Source organism: Myxine glutinosa, chromosome 4, assembly GCF_964187855.1.
Source record: "Myxine glutinosa chromosome 4, kmMyxGlut1.1, whole genome shotgun sequence".
Lineage (NCBI taxonomy): Eukaryota > Metazoa > Chordata > Myxini > Myxiniformes > Myxinidae > Myxine > Myxine glutinosa.
This window is the reverse complement of record NC_136264.1, coordinates 217,132,069-217,153,274: the sequence shown is the minus strand read 5'-3', so window position 1 is coordinate 217,153,274 and position 21,206 is coordinate 217,132,069. Positions and strand designations below refer to the sequence as shown.

At 49.7% G+C, this 21,206-nt stretch overlaps 1 protein-coding gene across 5 annotated transcripts in view; it reads right to left on the bottom strand.

Annotated features, from left to right (window-relative positions):
* Nucleotides 1–21,206, bottom strand: part of LOC137425715 (tripartite motif-containing protein 2) — a 190,778-nt gene that overhangs the window by 131,423 nt on the left and 38,149 nt on the right. For all 5 annotated transcript variants that reach the window (XM_068114427.2, XM_068114431.2, XM_078777029.1 and 2 more), the window contains one exon: nt 5,513–5,664. In XM_068114427.2, the coding sequence (XP_067970528.2) occupies nt 5,513–5,664 (152 nt within the window). The remainder of the gene's footprint in view (nt 1–5,512; nt 5,665–21,206) is intronic.

Below are 21,206 nucleotides of genomic sequence, written 5' to 3'. Positions count from 1 at the left end.
TGATTTTCTCATTCTTAATGCGCTGGGCGTGTAAGGTGTCGTACATGAACGCAACGCTTTGCTGGTCCGTGATGATTTGGAAGCACCGCCCGAGTAAGTACGGGCGCCATCGCCGAATAGACTCGACGATCGCATACGCTTCCTTTTCGACGGACGAGTGTCTCCGCTCAGCAGTGGTAAGAGTCCATGAAAAGAAAGCCACGGGACGCCCCCCCTTGGGAGAGGGTCGCCGCGATGGCCTGATCCGAGGCGTCACTTTCGAGGACGAAAGAGCCGCTCTCGTCGATTGTCGCCACGGCGGCTCGGGCGATGTCGGCCTTAAGGCCTTCAAAGGCCGCCAATGCGGCCGGACTCAATGGGAAGGTGACGCAGGCCACGAGGGGGCGAAGTTTCGCGGAGAAATTTTGCACCCATTTGGAGTAATGGGCGAATAGCCCGAGGGCGCGCTTCAGGGACGCCCGATCACAGGGAGGGGCCATGTCGAGCAAAGGTCGCAGACGCTCCTTATCCGGAGCGACAGAGCCATGGGTCACGGTGTACCCCAGAAGATCTATCGTGCGTAGGGAGTATTGGCACTTATCCTCGTTCATAGCTAAGTGATACCTCTGCGCGACCTCAAGGAAGCGCTTCAGATTAGCATCATGGTGCCCTTGGTCATATCCACAAACCGTAAGATTATCGAGGTAGACGAAAACATCGGTTAAGTGCTCCCGCGCAATGAGGTCATCCATGGCCCTCTGGAAACAAGTGACCCCGTTCGTTACCCCAAAAGGCAATTGCGTAAATTGGTACAACCGCTGCCCCGACTCAAAAGCGGTATAGATACGATCCGCCCTAGAGATAGGGATCTGGTGGTACGCACTACGGAGATCGAGAGTGCTATAGACCGAATACTGGGACACCTGTTGCACCAGCGCGTCCATCCCCGGAAGGGGGTAGGCATCCAGCTGTGTAAAGCGGTTAATCGTTTGGGAATAGTCGATTACCATGCGTCTGCGGTGGGCCTCGCTGCGCACCACCAAGACCTGGGCGCGCCACGGCGACCTGCTAGGTTCTATGATGCCGTCTTTCAAGAGCTGAGCCGTTTCGTCCGCAATGAATTGCATGTCTGCGCGAGAGTAGCGCCGTGATTTCACCGCGACAGGGGTGCAGTCGGAGGTTAGATTGGGGAACAGCGAAAGCGGCTGGATGTCCATTTGCGCTAGGGCGCACACCGCAAGCGCGTCGTCCGCCCCCACAACAAGCGTGTCAGGCCCACCAAACTCCATTACCAGACGTCCATGCAGCTTAAGAAAATCGTGTCCTAACAGAATATCAGCACATAAAGCGGGTAAAACCATAAGGTGTACATCAGGAAAAACCCGTCCCTTTAGCACGAGTTTCAATCGGCATTCCCCCTTCGTGCTGAGTCGAAGCCCCTGGGAAGCCATGAAGATCCGTCTCATAGACCTCCAGATCCGCCATCCATGCCTGAGCACAAGTCGCTGGTCGATAAAACTATCCGTAGACCCTGTATCCACCAAGGCCCGAACACAATGGCCTTCGACCATGAGGGGAATAAGGGCTTGAGCCAGGCCAGACGAGGCTGCTGGGAGTGGGACTGAACCCCCCGAATGGGTCGGACAAGCCTCGCGGGTGGATCCTATGCCAGCAGCAGTTTTGCGGTCGTGGCTGGAGTATGCGTTGTCCATGGGGAATCCATTAATGCCATCAGAGGGCTTTCCCAAGCATTCCGGTGTTTTGCGATTCAAAATCTGACAATTCTGATGGGAAAAGGCCTCCATAGTATTTGAAAACGCCTTTTGACACTTTTGGCAGGAAAAGGCCTCCGTAGTATTCAAAATCGCCTTTTCCGGGGTGAGGGCCACCGTTAGCTCGTGGACGACACGAGGAGAACGTTCCGCTGGGGCTTGGCGAGGCTTCAAAGCCCCTGGCGTGGCCCGGAGTTTGGTCAAGGACACGTACTTCGTGCCCGATTGAGGATGAGACTGTGGTGGCTGTCCGGTGACGCCCGCCAAGGAAGTCTGAGCGCCCAGGGGCCCGCAGAGAGGGGCCCTCCCCTTCGAAGACGGGTAAGGCGCCGGGTTTCGGGCTCGGCTCGCAGGCTCCGCAATGAGCCCATTCAAGGTCGCCGCGACCGCGCAACCGCGACCGCGCGATTCAATGAGCCGCGAGCCGCGTGCCGTTTTCCTGCACTTTTGCGTAATGTCCCTTTTGCGAGCACAAATGGCATATAGCGTCTCGTGCCGGACACACGGGCCGGGCATGGCGTGGCCCCCCACAGAAAAAGCATGCGGCCCCGCGTAAGGCCTTGGGTCTGGTCGTAGCGGCAGCCGTCAGGACTGGGTCTTCCTCCGGAGCATCCCGGAGTTCCGCGAGCAGGTCCGCGTCCTTGGCGGTAGCACTCTCCGGCCGGGCGTGTAGTGTAGTGCCCGCCAAGAGGCGCGTGCGATCATAGGTGTTCGATTGCATCCGCGCTTCGGTGTATACTTTCCCTTGCTCGAGTGCCGTAGCGAAGGTCAGGTCGGTCTTCTCTAAGAGCTTGAGCCTTAGTTCCTGGGAGGAGACCCCTGCAATGAAGGCATCTAAAAGAAGATCATCCTGAACCTGCGCGGGAGTCCGTGGCTCCTTGATGCTGTCCAGCAAGAGCTGCCAGAGCTCCTGGGCATAGTGGTCCATCGCCTCATTGGGTTGCTGACGTCGCGTTAGCAGCAAATATCGTGCATACACCGGGCTTTTTTCCTTTATGTACAGCCGTTTGAGCTCCGCGATCAAGAGGTCATACGTCGCGAATTGAGCGATGGAATTGTACACCTTGTAGTCGATTTTTGAATGAAGCGTTGCTAGCTTCGCGGCAGCCGTCGGCGCGGTCTCAGGCTCCTCAAAATGATTCTCCAATGTTCTGAGCCAGTGCTTCAGTTGCAAGCCACCATCCGGGGCTTGCGGGTCGGCACAGAATACGGCAACCGCCAGCGTCTTGTTGCCAGCCATGTCGGTAGATATAAATGGAATTAAGTGTTGTGGAAAACCAATCAGGTCCACACAACTTTAGTCCAACTTGTGGTTTAATTCCATTTAGATCATGACATCATCCTGTAATGCAGGAAATGCAATAAGTATACGATGTGGCATCACATGGGACCATTCATAACATTCAATGCAAGCAAGCTGGATATTCTATGCTGGCGTACCGTTAGCGAGTCTACCAGATGTAACGTGTCACAGGAGAAGTCTCGGAGCACCGTCCGCAGCAGTGGGTCTTATAGTCACGCCCCTAGCGGTGTCAACGAGCAGCGAGCATCACCCCCGGGTTCAGTACGAATACGATTTCACGACAGAGGCTACGGACGTCGGATGATCGGTGGCAGTAGGGCCTGTTCTCCTGGCTCTTACTCAACGCAGAACTAACAATGGAAAGGAACTAAGCTCACAAATACCAAGACATAACTATACTATCACGAGGCTACATGTTGCTTGTGTGACTAACTATGGGGGGCAAATTTTAACCTTTATTAGACTCACTTTACAAACTGAAAACCACAACAATATATATACACACACACACACACACACACACACACACACACACACACACACACACACACACACACACACACACACACGCACACACACGCACACACACGCACACACACGCACACACACACTTCAAAACATTATTACAAAAAATGTATCGTCCTGGCCCAATGGCCTGTTGGGTAAAGTATCAGACTCCCAATCTGGGGATTGTGGGTCCGACTCCCATCTGGGTTGAATAAAAAAAATTCCCCTTTATTTTTCAAGTCTTTTATATCGTCTTGAATAAAGTCTTGTGCAATGAAAAAATGCATTTTGTTCGTATTTAAAACGTAATTAATCGTTAACCTGATTTTCTGCGTCATTATGAGTAATGCACCCAGTGGTGTCGTGCCAAATTTTGAGGTACCGGAGGCCTGAAAAAAATGTGTCGACCGTGACGTCGTCGCCAGATTTATTTACCATCACATCAAATTTGAACTGAACATGACACGAACCATTTCAGTCCCCAAAATGAGTGATAAATGAAATATGTACCTTTTACCATGATAAACAAAAGATATGCCCATTTTAACAGGAACACACACACACACTGTTTTAATTTTAAAAAAAGTCACCCTTTTTTTCGACAAAACGATGTATTTTAAGAAACAGAGAAGCTTGTTTTTTAATTTTTATTTCGTTCAATGTGGCAAGGGCTTGTAGGATTGTCTACAGGTGTACACACTTACCTTTAAGCTATCTCGTCTGGGCCCACGAATGCACGGTAAGCCAACTGTCCGGTTTGCTCGCATTTGTTTAGTTCCATTTTTTTCTCGGACTTGACGAATTGACACGTCAACTTTCAAGATTAATACACAACATTCTTACAGATAGACCACAATGGGTGAAGTATAATGACATGGTGTCACGTGTCAGAGTTTTGAGTCTCGGGGCACCACAAGGTTGTGTCGTCGCTCACATTTTGTTTTCCTTGTATACAGGTGACTTTTGCAGTTCAAGTCCTCATTGTAGTATCGTGAAATATGCTGATACAGTAATTAGTGGGTTCTTACTCAATGATAACAATGAATATGTGAACGAGGTTCAGAGGTTTATAGACTGGTGTGACCGTCATTATTTAGTTCTCAATGTCAACAAGAAAAAGGAAATTATTTTTGATTTTTGACGCCGAGCAGGTGATCATGACCCTCTGATCATTCACGACCATCGTATAGAACAAGTCCCTGAACATAAGTATTTGGGGACAATGATTGATAAATAAATTGAAGTGGAGCAGGAATTCCCAAATGTTGGCAGAATGCCCCAGTGTTGGCCGGTATAGCACACCAAAGATTGTACTTTTTAAGGAAACTGAAAGAGTTTCATGTTGATAATCGGATTTGATTATTTTTATCAGTCCTTGGCACAAAGTATTCTTTGTTTCAATTTAACATCTACATTTATCAAAAGAAAATATTAAGAAACTGGAAAGACGCAAGAAGATTGTCCAGTGTGTGATACAAACAGAGCTTCCATAAATTTGTACCTTGTATGAGGAGCGCGCCATGTTGAAGGCCCACAAAATAATGAAATACCCATCACACCCTCTTCACCGTTGTTTTTGTTGTAATCGTTCAGACATTTACCTTTGTGTGCCACTTACCTCTCGTTGTCGCTTTCGACTATCTTTTGTACCAAATGCAATTCACATGTTAAACACGAGTGTGGAAAGGATGAGATGCACCCCCCAACTATTTCTTTGAATTGTATTGAATTGATCTCTCTCTTTGTCTTTGAAATTCTTTGTCTTTGAATTGCTAGTGGAAGGAAAATTTCCATGTTTTTACATGGACCACGATAAAGAATATGAATATGAATATGAATAACTTCTACACCTCAAAATGTCAAAGCTATAGTTGCACAAATACATTTACATGGATATCAAATCAGTAAATATCAGGCAGGCGTTGTGAAAACGTGAGTGGTTTCGACCCACCGAGCCTGCACACGCTCCATCTGAGCATGCAGCGAAGCCTTGTGCTGTTCCACAGCATCAGCCAGGGGCACCGATGGATGTTCACGGTGTTCTGCGGCGGTGCAATCTAAACAAATGGCTGTCTCACAGGCCTCACAATAAAGCTCCATCACCTGCACCTCCACACACACCCATAAATCACCATGTATATTTTTACATAGTAACATTGCTTACGTAAAAAACGTAAAACATTGCTTCAAAAAGGGGACCGAAAAACAACAACAACCACAGTTCCCGAAAAAGGCCAACCCCCGCTTGCGGGGAAAAATGGCCTCTAAAAGGTGTTTTTTTTTATTTTTATCAAACTGTCTTAACGCCAATTATGATAAAACATAGGGGTATATGCATTTTTGGTAACAAGTATCTGGAAACACTTATTGCTAAAACACATTTAATCTGATGACTGAACTTGAGTTAATAGAACAACCTGGAGTATTAGAGGGAAAAATATCCACATCCTTCTGCTTTTAACATCTCAATCACCATACTTAGCTAGCTGCTTTCGGAGTGCGATACAAAATGCCTAAACACCATTTAATAACAACAATTAATAATATATTTTTGTACAATACATTTCATCAAATAACTTATGAAGAGCTCAACAGGTAAACATCAATAAATTTTTTAAAGCATCACGAAAAGATAACACACACACACACACACACACACACACACACACACACACACACACACACACACACACACACACACACACACACACACATACACACACACACACACACACACACACACACAAAAACTGAGGATATTAAAAAGATATAAAATAAATCCCATGTTCGGAATCACAATGAATCTAAATAACCATATTCATTCACACCGGAACACGGGACAGACACAGCACAAGGTTAAGGAGGCAGATTAGAGAATGTAAGCTGAGCCGAGGTAATGTTTTTTTTGTCATTGCCTGAAACAACACCAACCTGAAAAGTAAGAAACCGAATAGGTTCAGTTACGAAGTATAGCTAACTAGTGCTTGCCAAGCCAGCTGTTCCTCATCAACGGTTTCAAATGGAGTGCTTGCTTGAATGCTTAAGCCACTTGGCGAACCCACCACAAGAACCGTGATAATAATGTCAGGGGTGTTATCAGTTGAGGCCTCAGCCTAGATCTACTCTAATCTATATACCCGACTGTAGGGGATGATAACATTACCTAACGGCCACTAATGTATCGAGTGGGTGCACTAGTTGCCTGATACCCGACATAGCTGTCTGTCAGATTCGTAATTGATATTGAACCAAACCCTGAAGGCCCTCGGAGATTAATTGTATAATACGTTCAAACAGAAAGGATGAAGGAGTTGAGTGGACAGGTGAGGTGAATATACATATATATATATATATATATTGTTGCGAATATGGAATTTGGCCTCCATATCCGCTTGTAAATATTCCCCTATTTTCTCCAATACTCCCCAACTTTCCCCAGTCCCCCATTCCCTAGTCCCATTGCATGTAAATAACAATCAGTAGAGCCGACCTTCCCCTTATTCCCCCATTAAATGTCGTGCCCAGGTCCACCGCACCACACGTAGACAACTTTCGGACATCTTCCTAGTTATTCTTAATCTATGTCAGTTAAGGCCTCGTTTCCATTAATTATGACTCTTCGTTGCACCAGAATGTGATTATATGGCACCAGTAGTGAGTTTAGGACCTTCCCATACCTCCTCCCATCTTCTTCCCCAAACAACAACAACAACAACAACTACAGCTACAACAACAACAACAACAACTACAGCTACAACAACAACAACAACAACTACAGCAACAACAACAACAACTACAACAACGGCGCGCGCGGGGAGTGTGCGTCCTCCCTCCGGCTCGGTTAGCCGCCATTATCCATGCGCCCCACGGGGTTACCACGAAGGGGCTGGCTGTCAGCTCCTCGTCAAGGGCGGAGCCTGGTAAACCCCCCCCGCACCCAATAAGAAGGGCGGACCGATTCCATCTGGGCGGAGCTAACGAGCCGAGGGCGTGTCACTCCCCGCCGGATATACGCAGCGGCTTGCCGGACGTGACGAGAGATGCGCCCCCAGCTTGAGACGACAAGACGCCACCTCGAGCGCTGAGAGACCTCCTGCATCTTTTGGGCCGCGCCATCCTGTCCCTGAGCACAAGGTGCACCTTGTGCTGGCCATCGAATACCCGCTTTCCTCGCCATCAATCCCCGTGTGAGTCAGTTTTTGTCCTGTTTCTCTGTGGTCTGTCGGGAATAATATAAGGTTGTGTCTAAGTGCCTGTCTTCCTATGATGTACCTCTTGTAGTTGTAATCTAACCTTCCGCCTTAATATAACCTCCTCCGGAGGTCTTGAGAACTGAACCCCTGGTGTCGTATTGTGTCATTATAACCCAGCCGGGTGTCTTCTCTTTCCTATTGAGCCAGCGTAGCGCGGCTTCGTCGACGTTCGAGTACAATCGGGTAATTTGTGCGGACACGACGGCCATTCCGCTCGGCCCACCTTAACATCAAAGTCGTGTCTGTAACAATTGGTAGTCAGGAGATGGGATTCGAACCTGGGACTAAATTTATTTAGCCCAAATTTTGGACACCAATTGTGTTAGTACGATAACAATTGGTGTCGGGAGTGAGATTCGAGGCCCGACCAAATTTTGAAAAAAAAAACGAATAGAGGAAAAAAAAAAATTTGGTCAAAATTTGGAGCGGCCGAAATTTGTATTTGTTTTACGAAACTCGAATTTTGCAAGTCGCGCTATGGCGGATCAAGACAGCTGGGGTCCAGTAGGGGAGAGTGAAGCAGGGTCGATCCAGGACCAAAATGAGGGACAGGAGGAGAGCGAAGCAGTGAGGGCGGCAGGTTCGCAAAATAGCGCCGTCACGCACGAAGAAGCGGGCGCGCAAAATGGCGCCTCGCTGATCACCGCGCCAGCGACCGTGGCAGCGCCCCCGATGGATTGGAACTCGTTTTGTATACAAATGACGGCCCTTGTGGTCCAGTATAATGAAGAAAGGGAAAACAGAATGGGGAATCTGATGGATGCTCATTGTGAGCAAATGAAGGTAATGGGGAACCGGATGGATGCTCGGAGTGAGCGATTGGAGGGCCAACTGGGGGTAATGAGGGACGAAGCGAGGGCTCGGAGTGAGCGATTGGGGGTAATGGGAAGCCAGATGGGGGTAAGGAGGGACGAAGCGAGGGGTACTGGTGAGAAGGTAGACAAAAATTTTGAGGGGTTAGACAACGGGATAAAAGAAGTGAAAAATGGGTTAATGGGGGTAGAAAATAGAATGGCTGCCCAGGAGAATCAGATAGAGGGAGTGAAAAATGGGGTAGAGGGAGAGGAGATTAGAAGAGGTGTGAGTGAGGAGGTCGGAGGAGTGCGCGAGGAGGTGAGGCACTGTAAGGAGCACATGGAGAAGGAGGTGAGAAAGGGGACTGTAAAGTTACAAGGGGGCATAGAGGACCTGACGCAGGAGGTGGAGCAGCTGACGGTGGGACAGACGGAGTTAGTGGAGCAGGTTCAAAGGAACACTGCGGTATTAGGAGGGTTGAAAGCGACACAGAAAGAAGTGGAAGAAGGGATGAGCGAAATTAAAAAGCGACGGAGAGAGGATAACAAAGAGATAAAAGAGGAGATAAAAGAATTGGTCCAAAGTCTGTGTTTGGATCGTGGTGTGCTCATTAACCGGATGAGGGATTCGCAGGTGATGGAGGAGAAGCGAAGAGGAAGAGGACCCGGTGTAAGTGGTGACCAATATGGTCGTGCGTATGATGCGCCAGGGGATTTAAGAAGCTTGGGGATTGGTTTGGATCCGGGTGTTCGTGAAAGGCCGTTGGTGAAGTGTGCGACAGGTCTGGTGTGCGAAAAAGGAGGTGTGCAAGAAAGTCCGACTCTGGGGTGTGTGAGGAAAAAGTGCGTGCCAAGGAGTGAGTGTGCTGGCGAGAGTGAGTCGGTCGTAGCGCGTGTGCGAGGGAGCACGTGGAAGCGCGGGGTGGTGAGTGTTACAGAGGGTGTGACGGGAGAGTGTGCGCAAGAGTGTGCGCGAGAAAGGTGTGTGACGGACAGGTGCATGAGGAAAGAGTGCGCTGTCAGAAGTAAGGAAGAGTGTCCACCTGTGGTGAGTGTTACAGAGGGTGTAACGGGAGAGTGTGCGCGAGAAAGGTGTGTGACGGACAGGTGCATGAGGAAAGAGTGCGCTGTCAGAAGTAAGGAAGAGTGTCCACCTGTGGTGAGTGTTACAGAGGGTGTAACGGGAGAGTGTGCGCGAGAAAGGTGTGTGACGGACAGGTGCATGAGGAAAGAGTGCGCTGTCAGAAGTAAGGAAGAGTGTCCACCTGTGGTGAGTGTTACAGAGGGTGTAACGGGAGAGTGTGCGCGAGAAAGGTGTGTGACGGACAGGTGCATGGGGAAAGAGTGCGCTGTCAAGAGTAAGGGTGAGTGCTCTGTCAGGAATGGAGGTGAAAGTAGTGAGAGTGACATGGAGCGTGAGTTAGTTGTGACAGGTGAGCGAGGATGTACACCTGGGATGGAAGGATGCACACCTGGAATGGTAGAGCGTGAGTGGGAATGCACGCTGGAATTGGTAGTGAGGCACGTGGTTGGGTGTGCGAATGAGAGCACACCTGTGATTGTCACAGAGGAGGTGACTGAGGAGGGGGCGCGAAGAGGTGTATTGGTGAGGTGTGCGAGCGACGAATGTGTGCCAAAGTGTTCGGTGGTCAGGTGTGTGACCAAGGCTGTGAGTGGAATGAGTGTGCCTGGGTGTGTAAGGAACGGTACGAGGAGCATGGAAACGGCTGGATGTGTGAGCAAGGAACGGGCTGCAGGGTGTAAGCGTCCAGGTGAAGCATCGACGTTACACGGGTTAGAGGTTAGAGCGACTTTTAGCCGAAGCAGGCCCTCGGTGCGTGCCGGGCCTCGCTTTGAACGGCCGCGTCCAGGCTCCACTAGGCGGAGCTGGCAGCCCGATAGAAAGGGTCGTCATGGCGACCACTTTTTGGTGAGACGTGCCGGCAGGTCGAGATCGGGACATTGGATGGCTCCACGCCGAGGTGATGCGTGGGATCTCGGCCCGGGTAAGCCCCCGTCCCTGCACCGAGTGCCGGACGCATTCAGCCGCTGGCACAAAACAACCAGCATTCATTGTTTGGCTTTACGAAGCCGGGCTTTGGACAGGAATTGGCGCACCGAGAGGTATTAGTGAGTAGACTGGGTGATGAGGTTAGTGTTTTGGACCCAAAATCAGAGAAAAACAAAATTTGATGATTGGCAAGGGATTGGCAGTAGTGATTGGCAGATGATGGGCAGTGATTGGCAAATTTTTAATTTGTTGCAATTTGATGTGCGAAATTGGTAGTGAGAGACCCCCGATGTGGTGGGATGGCAAATCCACCATCCTTCCCATGGGGGGGCAAAGGAGCAATAGCTTATGGGGTGTATGGCAGTGAAAACTAGCCCGGGTGGGTTAGGTTATATTGATAGGGCCCTAGAAGATGACAGTAGGTAACGTTAAGATTAGTTAGTGACTGATACCTGTAGTGGGGACGCAGGTAGATTAGTATGGATTATAATGACGAGGGAGCGCAATAGTTTAAAGGGACGACTGGGAAGCGCAAGTTTCAGAAGGGAGTAGTTAGCTGAGATGATGCCGTGTGTGTGAAGGTTGAACAGGTGTGATTGCACAGGTGTGCAACTGGACAGGTGTGTGGAGCAGTGTATGAGTAGTGAGTGTGTGGATCAGCGCGAATGCGCTTGGGGAGAGAAGGGTGCAGGTGGCACCAGGTGTGAGAGCACAGGTGTGCAGGTACAGGTGTGTGGAGAGAGTTGGAGTGAGTGGTACGGAGTGGTGTGCATGGTGCGAAGGTGTGGATGGGGGAAGAGTGGACCCCTTTCACGAGCACCCGGGGCGGGTAGTGTAAGTGTTAGGTAGAGGGTGCAGGTAAATTGTGGTTGGATATTGGCATTTGTGGTGCGGTTGCAGAATGGTGTTGTGAATGGGTGCATTAGTGTTGTGGAAATGGCTGGGCGTGTAGCCTGTTAGTGTGTGTAGTTGGTTGGGCACTCCACCACTGTGAGGATGTCGGCCAGGTGAGGCCGCAGGTGGGCTCTGGGAGCCGGTAGTTGTGAGTGGGTGCCTGAGGATCCCGGGTGTGGATCGGGCAGCCCAGTGCCAGAGAGGGCACGGAGTGGGGAGAGAGCCAGAGGGCCTTCCCCAGGTAGTTAGGTTAGGGTGATGAGCAGGTAAGCTCGGAGGCAACTGCAGTGGTGGAGGTGTGCAGGTGGGTAGACCCACTGGGAGAGGTACACGTCGCAGCCCAGAAATTGTACGAGGGCACCGGGAGATGAATCGGGGGAGTGAGACCCCAAATTGAAAAGCACCACAGTTTGGCCAATGGGAATTGGTTTTTAGAACCCATAGAGTAAGAGGGCCAATGGTTTGGCCGGAGAAAGACCCCGGGTAGTGTAAAGTTGTTAAAGTCATTTAGGAAATAGTTAGGATTGAAGAACCTGTCGCACCATACGCAGCCACTTACCTGTGGTGATGATGATGACTCCACACCTGTGTTTTCTTTGTTTGTGTTGCAGAAATGAGAATTGTTGTTGGATTTGTGAGACGCATCACGACGTGGATGAGACATTGGGGTGATTCCATCTCTCCCTCCCTAGGAGGGACTGATGATGAATTGGTAATGGCAAATTATGATGTTGAGTTGGAGATGGCAAATTTTGATGAGAGTTGAAAATGGCAAATTTGATTGGTTAGGAGGGAGAGAAGACGAATTTGGTTTATGGGAGGAACGGGGAAGACAGTAGGGATGTTTGTTGATTTGTAAAGTAGATGTTTATGGGTAGTGTTGTGTTTTGTGGATACAGTAAGGGGTAAGGGAGGGGCCATGTAGGTTACCTGGTTGGGGGGGGGGCGTACGATAGGAACGTACCTGTCTCACCTGGTTCCCATGTGCCCCCAGTGTGCATTACCTTATATTGCGTGCACTTTTGCGCCCTTACCACCTTACTCACTTGTTTCTTCTTTTGTCTCCCACCTCCGAGGATCTGGCTTTGGGGTAGAGAGAGAGGAGAGAGAGGTGCTGGCTACGCAGTTGTGGGCCTGCACTTTCGCTGTTGGCTGCCTGGATCGATACACCATATGGACCGCAATGTTTGTGGCCACCCACAATGGACCGCAGCTCTTTTGCGGCCAAGCACCACCCGTGGAAGGACCTATGGGTCAACGTGGCACCTATGCCATAAAGGTGAACCACTGTTAATTAACACCAAGTGCACCACAAGAAGAGCAAGAGACACCTGCAGGGTTAGGGGTTGTCGAATTTATTTTTATTCCAATGAACAATGGTGACTGCACCGATTGGTGGTGGGGTGGTGCTGTTGATGCTCGGGAAGGGTGCTCTGCACGTTATTAAAGGCCGTCGGCCACAGAGCACTCGTGGGTTGGTGTATCGATGTTGGCAAGCGCGCTCTCTCTATGCATAACATCTGCATGTGTTCCTCCAAAAACAGGTCCTGGATCGTAGTGTAAATAGCAGCGTAGTCTTGTAAATAATGCTCCCTACCGGCTGTATGTTTAGTTTGAGAATTCTTTCCGGATTCGGTTATCCTGTGGGTGTGTTTCTGTGAGGAGAAGGGTGCAACGTCGCAGGGGGACATATTTACTCATTTGTGAATATCTGTAAAACTGTCGCACTCAGGGTAGAGTTAATAGTAGAGGGAACTACATTGCGTGCCACACTAAAGTAGGTAAAAATTTATCGGGTCGGGACGCCCCGAGGGTAGAGAAGGGTGCAATGTTGCGAATATGGAATTTGGCCTCCATATCCGCTTGTAAATATTCCCCTATTTTCTCCAATACTCCCCAACTTTCCCCAGTCCCCCATTCCCTAGTCCCATTGCATGTAAATAACAATCAGTAGAGCCGACCTTCCCCTTATTCCCCCATTAAATGTCGTGCCCAGGTCCACCGCACCACACGTAGACAACTTTCGGACATCTTCCTAGTTATTCTTAATCTATGTCAGTTAAGGCCTCGTTTCCATTAATTATGACTCTTCGTTGCACCAGAATGTGATTATATGGCACCAGTAGTGAGTTTAGGACCTTCCCATACCTCCTCCCATCTTCTTCCCCAAACAACAACAACAACAACAACTACAGCTACAACAACAACAACAACAACTACAGCTACAACAACAACAACAACAACTACAGCAACAACAACAACAACTACAACAACGGCGCGCGCGGGGAGTGTGCGTCCTCCCTCCGGCTCGGTTAGCCGCCATTATCCATGCGCCCCACGGGGTTACCACGAAGGGGCTGGCTGTCAGCTCCTCGTCAAGGGCGGAGCCTGGTAAACCCCCCCCGCACCCAATAAGAAGGGCGAACCGATTCCATCTGGGCGGAGCTAACGAGCCGAGGGCGTGTCACTCCCCGCCGGATATACGCAGCGGCTTGCCGGACGTGACGAGAGATGCGCCCCCAGCTTGAGACGACAAGACGCCACCTCGAGCGCTGAGAGACCTCCTGCATCTTTTGGGCCGCGCCATCCTGTCCCTGAGCACAAGGTGCACCTTGTGCTGGCCATCGAATACCCGCTTTCCTCGCCATCAATCCCCGTGTGAGTCAGTTTTTGTCCTGTTTCTCTGTGGTCTGTCGGGAATAATATAAGGTTGTGTCTAAGTGCCTGTCTTCCTATGATGTACCTCTTGTAGTTGTAATCTAACCTTCCGCCTTAATATAACCTCCTCCGGAGGTCTTGAGAACTGAACCCCTGGTGTCGTATTGTGTCATTATAACCCAGCCGGGTGTCTTCTCTTTCCTATTGAGCCAGCGTAGCGCGGCTTCGTCGACGTTCGAGTACAATCGGGTAATTTGTGCGGACACGACGGCCATTCCGCTCGGCCCACCTTAACATCAAAGTCGTGTCTGTAACAATATGTATATATATATATATATATATATATATATATATATATATATATATATATATATATATATATCTATATATATAAAGTAGAGTTGGCCTCTGTGTCTGTATCCTGATCTATCTATGATCTCTAAGATCTCGAGAACCCGTGGACGGATTTGCGAGCGGAAAGTACTGTTCGACTCGGGATGGTCCCAGGAATGTCACGGAGACATAAACATTTAAAAAATTTCGGGTTTTAAAATTAGCATATTATTAGCACTAGCAGAAGAGAGAGGGATTCGAAGGGAGGGAGCGCAGCGCTTCTAGCGCTTCTGACTACAGCACACCTTAAAATTAAAAAAACTTCGGGTTTTAAAATTAGTGTGTTACGCGTAATTAGCGCTAGCAGAAGAGGGAGGGAATCTAAGGGAGGGAGCGCAGTGCTCCCTCCAGCGCTTCTGTTAGCGTAATTAGCGTATTTCGGAACGTTAATTTTTCAACTTCATTATTCGGAATCAGTACGTCCCAGAGAACCTTCGTAACATTAATTTTTCAACTTCATCCGATTGACATGGGACCAACGGCATGTGACAAAGAGTGAAACATACAGGCTACATTTATTTGACGACAATGAGTTCCGACTTCCGACCTCGGTGGGATGACAGGCTGAGTCAACCCCCCTGGTGTGAAGGGGGAGGAGGAGGGGAGGGGGAAGAGAAGGGGAGGGGAACGAGGGGGAAGGGGATGGGATGGGGGAGGGGGAGGGGGAAGGGGGAGGGGGAGGGGGAGGGGGGAGGGGGAAGGGGGAGGGGAGGGGGGGGAGGGGAAAGGGGGGGGAGGGGGGAGGGGAGGGGCCCTTCTTCCCCTGGGCACCCCCGCACCCTTCCCTCCCCCCTTCCCCTCCCCCCCTCCCCCCCTTCCCCCCTCCCCCCCATTCCCCTCCCCTCCTCTTCCCCCTCCCCTCCTCCTCCCCCGCTTCCCCCTCCCCCCTCCCCCCCGTTCCCCTCCCCTCCTCTTCCCCCTCCCCTCCTCCTCCCACTCCCGTGCAAAGCCGGGTACCTCTGCTAGTATATATATATAGTCACGCAACTCCGGTTAACAACAGAGTCGCAGATGGTCTAAACGGTCTTATTCGGAGGCAACAACCCAAACACAGATTCGGCTATATGTTGCCATCTTAGCTGCTTAACGTGCAGTATAAACGAACCTTTTCTTTGTTATCAATGGTGATCTCAAGCTTGTGGAGGAGCTTGTATGTGTAATGTATTTGGGAGGACGACTCGGCCATCCTTGTGCTTTTACATGAATTACAATGACTTGGACCGGTGTGTACGGTGTGTACCCTGGTTAGAATAGGTACACCGTATCCCTGCGTGTCGTAAGAGGCGACTAAGAGGGTTGGCGTCAGGAAGGGCATCCGGCCATAAAAACATTGCCTCAAAAAGAGAACCATGACAATTACAACTACATATGGGCAGGGTACAGCCCGAAGTGGAGATCGGTTTCTGAGGTTTGGGACATGGAATGTAGGGACAATGAGAGGGAGATCAGGAGAAGTGGTGGAAGTATTGGTCAGAAGAAGAGTGGACATATGTTGTGTCCAAGAGACGAGATGGAAGGGAAGTGGTGTGAGAATGGTGAAGGGTAGGCAGGGACAGAAATAAAAGTTTGTGTGGCAAGGGTGCCCGGAGTGCGTGAATGGTGTTGGTGTCCTGTTTTCTGAGGAGTTTGTCGACAGTGTGGTGAGTGTGACTGGAGTGAGTGATAGGTTGATGATGGTGAAAATGATGATTAGAAAGCTCTTGGTGAACGTCATCTCGGGATATGCTCCGCAGGTTGGTCGGAGCGATGAAGAGAAGGACAAGTTCTGGAGTGCGATAGAGAAGCTGATGGAAAACATGAAAGATGAGGAAGTTGTTGTGGTAGGAGGAGACCTAAATGGACATGTAGGAAGGAGTATGGACGGTTTTGAGGGAGTTCATGGGGGTTACGGATATGGTGTGAGAAATGGAGAAGGTGAAAGGATTTTGGAGTTTGCTGATGGAGCTGATTTGTTGATTTGTAATACTCAGTTCCAGAAAGGGGATAATAAGCTTGTTACATTCACGTCAGGTGGGTCGACGACAACCGTTGACTACCTGATGGTGCATAGGCGAGATAGGGGGCACCTCCGGGACACAAAGGTGATCCCGGGGGAGGAGGCTGTTTCACAGCACCACTTGGTTGTCTGCGACAAAAGGGTGAAAGGTGCGAGGAGAGCTCGGTGGGTGAAGTACCAACCGAGAATGAAGTTGTGGAGGTTGAAAGAGGTGACAGTAAGGGAGGCATTAAAAGAGAGGCTGAGTAGGGTAGAGGTTGATGTGGTTGAGCTTGAACGTGGTTGGATGTCAATGAAAGATAGTCTGTTGGGAGCCGTTGGTGAGGTATGTGGATGGACAAAAGGACCACCGAGGCACTCGGAAACATGGTGGTGGGATGATGGATTGATGAGAAGCCACTACTGTATTGACGAGAGGATTGACGAGAAGAGGAAGAAGAAGTTCAAGGAGTGGCAGAAGGCGAAGGGTACGGGAGCAGAAAAGGCAGAGCATGAAAGTTATAAGGCAGCCAAGAAGGCTGCAAAGAAAGGGGTAGCAAAGGCGCAGGAGGCATGTAGGAAAATGTTCGGAGAATGCTTGGATTCAGAAGAGGGTCAGAGAGCGGTATTCAGGATTGCAAAGCAGATAGCGAAAGAGAGGTGTGATGTGATGGGGGTGAGTTGCTTGAAGGATGAATTGGGACAAATCGTTGTGGACCCAGATGGAATTAAAGGAAGATGGAAAAGATATTTGGAAATGCTGTTGAATACAGATAATTAATGGGATGGCAACATAGAGAGTAACCCAGTTTTAGGACCAGCAGAGAAGATAACTGAGAAGGAAGCTGAGGAAGCGATAAAAGCAATGAAGGGTAGAAAAGCGGGAGGGCCGACGGGAGTTGTGGGAGATATGTTGAAGGCAGCAGGATGTTGGGGTGTGAAGAGAATGGCAGAGATCTGTAATCTGGTGGTGAAAGAAGGTCGCATTCCAGTGGATTGGGAAGTGAGTACCCTCGTTCCTCTATACAAGGGGAAAGGTGACCCTCTGGAGTGTGGCTCGTACCGAGCGATAAAGTTATTGGAGCATGGAATGAAGGTATTGGAAAGTGTGTTGGAGAGGAGGATAAGGAAGAAGGTGAAGATCGACGAAATGCAGTTTGGATTTATGCCAGGAAGAGGAACGACAGACGCGCTCTTTATTGTGAGGCAGTTGCAGGAGAAGTACATGGAGAAGAGGAAGAAGTTGTTTCTTGGGTTTGTTGATCTGGAGAAAGCATTCGATAGGGTTCCACGCTAAGTATTGACATGGGCATTGAGGAAGTTAGAAGTGGAGGAATGGTTGATCAGAGTAGTGATGGCAATGTACAAAAGAGCACGCACAGCTGTAAGGACGAAGGACGGGAACAGTGGTGAGTTTGAGGTGAAGGTGGGAGTGCATCAGGGGTCGGTACTAAGTCCACTACTATTTGTAGCTGTGATGGAGGTGCTGGCTCAGAACGTAAAGGAGGGTTTACCGTGGGAGTTGTTGTATGCTGATGATCCGGTGTTGATTGCAGAAAGTATGGATGGACTGAAGGAAAAGATGAACAAGTGGAAGGAATGTATGGAGACAAAAGGTCTGAAGGGGAATATAGGAAAGACGAAGGTGATGGCAAGTGGTAAACCATGTGGTGAGGTGGAAAGAACTGGGAAGTGGCCATGTGCTGTGTGCAGGAAGAGTGTCGGAGTGAACTCCATTCAATGTACAATGTGCGCTGAGTGGGTTCATCAAAAATGTAGTGGTCTGAGAGGGTCATTAACCAGTGTGGCAGCTACATTCAAATGTAAGGTGTGCACAGAAGGAGCTGCAGATGGAGGAAATGTTGAGTTGGATCTTGGAGACGGCGTGAAGCTGGAAGGTGTGAAAACATGTTGCTACCTCGGAGACATGCTGAATGGAGAAGGTGGATCAGACTCGGCAACGGTTGCTCGAGTGAGATGTGCATGGAAGAAGTTTCGGGAACTGAGTGGCGTGCTGATGAGGAGGGGAGTGTCGTTGAAGCTGAAGGGAAAGGTGTATGCTGCATGTGTGAGAAGTGTTATGATTTATGGGAGCGAGACATGGGTCATGAATGTAGAGCAGCAACGAAGGCTGGAAAGGGTGGAAATGCGAATGGCTCGGTGGATGTGCGGAGTATCGTTGAGAGAGAGGAAGACAAATGATGAATTGCGAAAGATGATGGGGATAGAGCCTGTGATTGATGCTGTGAAGAGGAACAGGTTGAGCTTGTTTGGTCATGTGTTGAGGAAGGATGAAAGTGACTGGTTGAGAAGAGTGATGGAAATGAATGTAGAAGGAAGAAGAGGACGGGGATGACCGAGAAAGACTTGGCTAAAGATGGTGGAAGAAGAAATGCGGGCAAGGGAGTTAACAAGGAGAGATGCAGAAAATAGGGCAAAATGGAAAAGATCGTCATGGGGACCGCAAGGCTAACTCTTGCAGGGAAAATGGCCTTAAAATGCATGTTGTTGTTGTTGTAGTTACCAAATCGTAGTGTACGGTGAGGATCCCCTTGGTCACCTCAACCACCTCCTCGGACCAACTCACCTCATCCCCCAAACTCCATTGGATCTGGTCAACCTTTACCTCCCCGTTTACCTGCAGGCATTCCCCATTAGCCTCTTCATTTGCCATTTCCGGTGCAATTTCCTGCTCCTGAGCAACATGGACATCTGCATGGGCTGTACTCTCTCCCATTCCCAATTTGGCTTCCCCCCCCCCGTTCCGATTCGCATTCTGCCACTCTTGGCGTCTCCTGTGCCCCAACGGCACCATTCGTTCGTCCTTCCCTCACTTCATTCGTCCAGGCATCCATTTTGTTAATCAGTCCCTCAATTTTTCCTTTAATTTGCCCCTCCAATCGATCACTCATTCCCTTCATTCCTTCCCTACATTCATTCCCCTGGGACTCCATTTTGTTTTTCATTTCACTTTTCATTTCTTTCATGTTATTTTCCAATCCCCCAATTTGATTTTCCAACCCATCCTTCATTCCCTGCATAAATTTCATTAAGGCCTGTAAATCCATTGGGGCCTCCTCCGTAGAGAGGGAAGTTCCATTACTATGCTCCACCCTCACCACTTCCGACTCACTCCCAAGAATTCCCGCATCCTCCATCCCTTCTTCCATACCGCTCACCTCCTCCTCCGTAAAAGGAGATCGCTTTCCCGCGTGGCTTTTCCAACCTGGATAAAATTAAATTTAATGACGCGCAGTCAGCGTCTCGTAGCCCAATCGACTACACACATTTTCGCCTCAGACTATGAAAATTTTTCGTCCAAACGTCGGGCGCGATGTACGCCCGACCGTGCCTATGTCTCGCCGCGGACAAAAAGGTTGTCCGACGGGCCCAAATCCTCACTCCTGACACCAGTCGTCACGCAACTCCGGTTAACACCAGAGTCGTGGATGGCCTAAACGGTCTTATTCGGAGGCAACAACCCAAACACGGATTCGGCTATATGTCGCGCGGGAGGAAGAAGGAAAATGGAGGCTGCGGCAAAAGCTTACCTTCAGCGCACCGACGTAGCTCCGGTCCTGTAAGGGGATTAACTCAAGCGGGCACAGGTTTAACAGGGGATGCAAAATAATACAAGGGTTTATTAAAGGAAAAAGACAAGGACAGGAAAAAGCACGCGCCGGTAACAAATATCCTAATCGGGACGTCCCCACACGACAGATTTCAGAAACGAGACGAGGGGATATGAATTAATAAAAAGAACACGTTCGTCGTGTAATTGGGAAAGATAGTGTAGTGTGCAGTCTTATCTGTCTGTCGTCTTGTGTGTAACACGGCCCCGCTCGCGCGCCACCAGGCCCCGCTCCACGAGGTCCGTGCACCAAGCACCACGCGTCCAACGCAGGCCAGCGAGCTCCACACAAGTTCGACCCTCAACTCGAGCACGAACACAGAACGACAAAGGGGAAGAGAGCGCGAGTCCACTGCACACCAAGTGCCGCTTCGAGCCAAGTTCAAGCCAACGACGCAACTCTCACAATTCTCTCCCTGTCCGAACTCCACTACTGGCCAACTCCTCTCTCTCTCCACTGCGTCTCAAGACTCTCTGCCAGAAGCAACTGCCCCGAACCAACTGCCGCACAACTCACTCATTCCACTAAAGGTCTGCCGCCCCTCGTATCACTCCGCGGCGGTGACGTCAGCCTTGGCGCGCCACCCAATCACAGGCCTGTGGTGTCGTCATAGCATGTGGCACTCGAGGTGGAGAGGCCTGTCGGAGGTGTAAATGGCGGCGGCCATGCGGCGGTGTCCTGGCCTGGTTTCCTTCCTAAGTCATGTCAGGGGAGGGCGTTATTTAGTGTTGTACTAAAGGTCCTACCTACCTGTCTAAGTGGTGTGCAGTGCCAAAAGAGACAAAGGTTTGGCTGACCAGGTGAGACATACAAGGGCGCTACTCTTTAATCCCTAACTCTACTTAACACACGAACCTCCTGGTAGGTTCACAAGTATACTCCTTACCGACAAAACGCCTACACATGGAAATTACAAGGTCAGATTCCTTACCGCGACAGACGAAGCACGTTACCTATTCAGATCTATCTGCTCTACATATCACTACCCCGCCAGACATGACAATATATATATTATATATATTAGATTTAGGAATT